Source organism: Piliocolobus tephrosceles, chromosome 7, assembly GCF_002776525.5.
Source record: "Piliocolobus tephrosceles isolate RC106 chromosome 7, ASM277652v3, whole genome shotgun sequence".
Lineage (NCBI taxonomy): Eukaryota > Metazoa > Chordata > Mammalia > Primates > Cercopithecidae > Piliocolobus > Piliocolobus tephrosceles.
The window spans coordinates 88960069-88966068 of record NC_045440.1 but is presented as its reverse complement, the minus strand read 5'-3'; the positions used below and the strand labels follow the sequence as shown (position 1 = coordinate 88966068).

The window sequence follows — 6000 nt, the reverse complement described above, 5'->3', positions numbered from 1 at the left end:
AAAAAGGACGCAAACTCATCCTTTTTTATGGCTGCATAGTATTCCATGGTGTATATGTGCCACATTTTCTTAATCCAGTCTGTCACTGATGGACATTTGGGTTGATTCCAAGTCTTTGCTATTGTGAATAGTGCTGCAATAAACATACGTGTGCATGTGTCTTTGTAGTAGAATAATTTATAATCCTTTGGGTATATACCCAGTAGTGGGATGGCTGGGTCATATGGTACATCTAGTTCTAGATCCTTGAGGAATTGCCATACTATTTTCCATAATGGTTGAACTAGTTTACAATCCCACCAACAGTGTAAAAGTGTTCCTATTTCTCCACATCCTCTCCAACACCTGTTGTTTCCTGATTTTTGAATGATTGCCATTCTAACTGGTGTGAGATGGTATCTCATTGTGGTTTTGATTTGCATTTCTCTGATGGCGAGTGATGATGAGCATTTTTTCATGTGTCTGTTGGCTGTATGAATGTCTTCTTTTGAGAAATGTCTGTTCATATCCTTTCCCCACTTTTTGATGGGGTTGTTTGTTTTTTTCTTGTATATTTGTTTGAGTTCTTTGTAGATTCTGGATATTAGCCCTTTGTCATATGAGTAGATTGCAAAAATTTTCTCCCATTCTGTAGGTTGCCTGTTCACTCTGATGGTAGTTTCTTTTGCTGTGCAGAAGCTCTTTAGTTTAATTAGATCCCATTTGTCAATTTTGGCTTTTGCTGCCATTGCTTTTGGTGTTTTAGACATGAAGTCGCCAAGGACAAATCTTAAGGTGAACAGGAACGATTTTAAGAACTCAGGGTACTTGGTAAGCATAAAATAGTAATACGATTTACTGAGCAAGAATTATGCTGAGGGCTTTGTATATTCTCAGTTAATCCTAGCATCACCCCTACAAATTATATATCATTCATCCAAGTGCACACAAGAATGGATGATTCTTTAACTATTCATAATGTATATTTGAGAACATTGAAAAGCCATTAAGGCACAGCTAGTCTCAAGAGACAAATTTAGTATTTGCAGTCATCCAGGAGATGAAGTATTTTAAGACAATGATGAAAATAGGGATATATTTCAAGTAAAAACATATGAGGATGGAAGGTTATGGTATAATCTGTAATATATATGTATATATGTTTACAGATACACATACACACATATATATTTATATCTCAAAATTTATTTTTAAGAACAGTGAAAAAGATGCAAAGACTACATGCCAAATCATTAACCTTGGATAGCAGAATACTAGGGTAAGGGGAAAGATACATTTTCAAATATTACTTCATAGATTTAACTTTTTGTCAAAAAAGATATTTTACGTTTGTAATTTGGAAGAAAGGTTTGCTTCCTAGGTGACAAATCAATCTTGATTAGCCAGAAAACAAACCTTGACCATAAAATGGTAGAACTCATAGCTTTCCCAATATTTTACAATTAAAAATAATGATCCACTCCTCAGTCATTCAGAAAGAACTCCCTTTCATAAGTGACAGTGTAAAAGAAAACTTGAAGAAAAATCCCAGTTCATTTTTTACGTTATTTTAAAATATTTGTTTGAAAGGCTAGTGCATAAATCAAATATGTATTTTTTATTCTGTTCATTATGCACTTAACATTTACATATTTTATAATTCCTCTATCTGTACATAAGTCATAGGTTTTATTGTTAATGGTTTTCTCTTTGCTTTCCTCATGAACGTAATTGCCTGTAACTTAGCACCCATGAGTAACCTAGCAACAAGTCAGCTTTCTAGCAAGTAAGAAATGAATGCAAACAAAGTGTTATGGAAAAAACATTCAGTTTAAGAATATTGGTGCATGTATGTTATTAAAAATCAAGATACAACATTCTAATTTTGAGAAATTACATAACAATAGGTATTGACTTTCATATTAAATAATATTCCCTGCCTCCTTCATTCAGACAAAAGTGGAGTCTACTTCAGACTGCACCACTGTTAACTAGGAAACTGAATATTCATATTTTCCCTGGCAGTCTGTTCATTACAGATTAGATGAGAAGAGTGTCTTGGCATGCTTTTACTATGTGGTACATGAGTTTACTAGATTAAGTTTCACTAATACACCTTCCTGACACTGATGCATTGCTCATTTCTTAAATAGTTTTAGAATAAATGTTTTTGTTTTTTTTTTCAAGGGGATGTGGTTATGGTACTGTACTTTTGAGGTGGTTAGTTTTTGGAAATACCATGAAAAATTCCACTTTGTGTTTCACATTTTAAGACTTTGATACATTGAATATTAGTTTCTTTTGGTGAAATTTAATTTCTATATTTGCTGGTTATTTTCACTGGGAAAATAGGTCTCCTGTTTTAGAAGTTGAAGTTCATAAAGGAAGAATATTAGTTATTAGGGAAAAACTACGATTTCATAGGATGGTCATTTATATGATAAATAGACTGAGGTAGGAAGGGTAACACATGCTGGCAAATACCTTTCACTAAATAGCAAGGCTTCTATTTTATGCCAGGGACAGAAGTACTTGGCCCTTATCAGTTTGAGAGGTAGCTCACTAAACTCCAAGAAATCTCGGAGCCCTTTAGAAGATTGAGGTAAAGGACTGCAGGATGGGATGTGGCCGGAACATATGATTGCGCATTTAAAATGAATGCATAGCATTGTAAAACTAGAAAGCATCTGCTCCCTGGTGGAGATACATGTGTTTTTTTTTTTTTTTTTTTTTCTTTTTCCCCAAATGCCCTACGTTTGTATTCACTTGTAAAATTTAACCTTAAATGATTCTGAAATTTTGCTCCAATCACAGTTAGAATGTGAGTTTAACTGTGAGTTCTTTCTCTATCCTCCCAGAGCGCCCTTCACCAGGGAAGGTGGGGGATAAAAATCATGAGACCTTAAAAGAGAGATCTAAACACTCGTAAGATGATAGTTGGATTTTGATTTCTTCTATAGGTGAAAAGCTTGGTTACTTATGTGATTTAGATTAAAGTGAGTCACCAGAAATAAATGAAGAAAGAATATTCTTTACATGGTAAAGTCATCAAAAGATACCTAGCTACGATTGAATAGAATGGTTTTATGGAATTTACACTCAAAATGTCATAGAGTAACATGATTTATCTGTAAAGAAGCTATACGTCATAGCTGGAGTCACTGGTCAATTTCAGGAAGACGGCTTTTTTAATGTGGTATATGCACATAACTGCCCCTTGCAACATAAACCTCTCAATGGAGTCATACTGTTGAAAAGCATCCTTCAGTTTGGGAGGTTGAGGTCCTGGAGGACAGAGATAATCTTAAGTTTTTATCCAGTATTTGCTGTAGTATATTATGTATTATAAGCTTGCAACAAATAATCTTTTTTTTCAATTAGCATTAGGAGGTATGTCACAAAGATCCATAACAGTCACTCCAATTATATTAAAATAACTTCACCTATATAATATATATTACAAAAAGATCAAACACTTAAAATACTGTATGCCCTTATGGAGAAAATGTTCAAAACTCTATTATAGGTATACGTTAATTACCAGAAAATTATTGTAAAATATAAAATTGATCTAAAAGAAACTGTACTTGTTATTGCAGGTTTGGTTACAAAAGTACGGCTACCTTCCACCGACTGACCCCAGAATGTCAGTGCTGCGCTCTGCAGAGACCATGCAGTCTGCCCTAGCTGCCATGCAGCAGTTCTATGGCATTAACATGACAGGAAAAGTGGACAGAAACACAATTGAGTAAGTAATGGCTCCCACCCGCCTTTCTTTTGGTCTTTGAGCCAAACTTAAGTAGTCTGGAATACTTTATATGAATTCCACCAACCAGAAATGGAGTAATTTGTCTCATGAACTTTCTTTGGAATTATATAACCTAATTTAACCCCACTCCTCCAATATTTCATAAGATATTTAAGGCCCAATGTCAGGTTTGCTTACCTGATTTTAGCAACATAGTTTCAAAGTAGTGAAGAAAATATGAATGGGAGTTGAGGTAGGTGTACAGTTGAAGCCACTACAAGAAGAGCAACCATGAGCAACAGACGTGGGTTGTGTGGCTGATGAGAATATATTGTACACATTGCTTCCCAAATCTCTGTTCATTGGTATCATATTAGGAACTTGAGATTAGCCAAATGGAACCTGGAAACTAGGAAACAACACAAATTAGGGCTTTTATGTTGGGTAGGAGGGGCAGCATCAGAGAGCCAGTTAACAGTTTACTAACTCCCCACTGCTGATGGTTCTAAATTTAAAAAAAAAGGTTTTCACTGCAAAGTTACTTCTTTCCATTTCTTGTTATCAAAGAACTCTTCTTATTTTTTAATAGTTTTGCTTTTTAATGATTGGTTCATCAGTCATTCATTTATTCATCTCTTTATTGAGTTCTTTATCAGTGAAAGATAAAGCATGTACAGATTCAGAAGGCATAATCTCTTCATCAAAAGAGCTTAATTCTTATCTTCTGCATAGATAGACATAGTCACAAATGCTATTACCACAAGTAAACAGTAAGTTTGTAAGATTATGAAACAACAGCATTACTTTTCTGGACAGCAAAGGGAGAAGTGATTAATGTTTTCAGTGGAGGGAAAAATCATTTGTGTTTTTAAAATCCTTGATATTCACAAAATTTACATATTTTTGTTCCTTAGTTTGATCATGGTACATCAGCCCTCCACAATAGGACAAACAAGCATACATTTTTCTCTCTGCTTTCTCAAATAGAGGAACCAAATGTCAAAGGCTAAGTGAACTGCAGCGTAGTTGCAGAACCTGTCTTTTAACATTTGATCTGGGGAGCTTGCCCTGCTATATACCTTGAGAAAAGACATACTATTTCTCTTTTTAAACCTTAAATAGCTGGATTATCTAGACTCAGACATACTTAATTAATTCTGACATATCAAACTCATTTAATACATAATTTTGAAATTTTGCCATCTAATGTTTGCAACATGATGTTAGTCATAATTTTTCTATTTCATCAACACAGGAAAACCTTTATAAATAATAAAGGCTTTGAGATTAAACTTCAAAGCAGTTTGCAAACATAAATACATTACCTCCCCTAGTACTTTTGAGAGATGCATAAATATTAACTTTGATCTATGTCTTGGAAAACAGAATCAAGAATAAAAAGAGTGTATTCTGCCACAATTAGAAATTTGTTCTAAATATTGGGAATAGAGTTTTGATAGTTTGGACCTGCTGTCCTCTAATCACTGCAATTCTCTCTGAATGCTATAATATCATTTTAAGTCATAATATGCCCTTGTCTTAAATAAATATAGTTTTAAGTTGACAAGCAAAAGCCTCCAGCAAATCCTGTGTTTTGTTGTATAGTACCAAATTTCATGTAAATTGTACTCATCATCATAGCATTTTACAAAGTGCTGTGGATAACGTTCTTGTTCTTAATGGAGAGCTGTTAGCTTCTGATTCACTTTCTTGGAAAATATGATGCAATTCATAAAAATACAAATAAATTGAGGACTTGGGAAACAAGTTAGTTCACATTGTTTGAATGTCTAACTTGACTAGTGCCAGAATAATAAGGAAGTATTACTAGTTATTACTACTTATTACTAGTTATTAAATTTAAGGAAATGGAATCCTAGCAAAGGTACATTTCTACCAGTTTTGTGAGCTCCTGTTGGTCATTGGAAGGACTTGGGATGGGAAGGTTTGTTTTCAGAAAGCGGCTGGAGGAAGGTTTTTGTCAGGAGGTAATGGAAGAGTAATGTGCACAGGATTCATTTGGGCCCTTCATGTGGAAAGGGGTCTCAACAGTTTGCTCTTCTCTGGCAGGAGGATGTAAAAAATGTGGAGGGGTAGAAAAGGACTCGGGCCTTTTTTGGGGCACAGAGTGGCTCAGATTCCAGACCAGTAAAAATGATGGTGTCAGTGCATGGAAGTTAAAGTAGCATTTCTGTGATAAAGCATCACAGAGAAAAGATCAACTATGTAGGCAGCCCATAATTTACAATCAAAGGAACTTTCTTCCTTGTTTA

The 6000-nt window shown here is 34.5% G+C and overlaps 1 protein-coding gene across 1 annotated transcript in view; it reads left to right on the top strand.

Moving 5' to 3' along the window:
• MMP16 (matrix metallopeptidase 16) overlaps nt 1-6000 on the top strand; it is a 276165-nt gene that overhangs the window by 126560 nt on the left and 143605 nt on the right. Inside the window, exon 2 of the mRNA XM_023222878.2 lies at nt 3579-3727. Within this exon, the coding sequence (XP_023078646.1) occupies nt 3579-3727 (149 nt within the window). The remainder of the gene's footprint in view (nt 1-3578; nt 3728-6000) is intronic.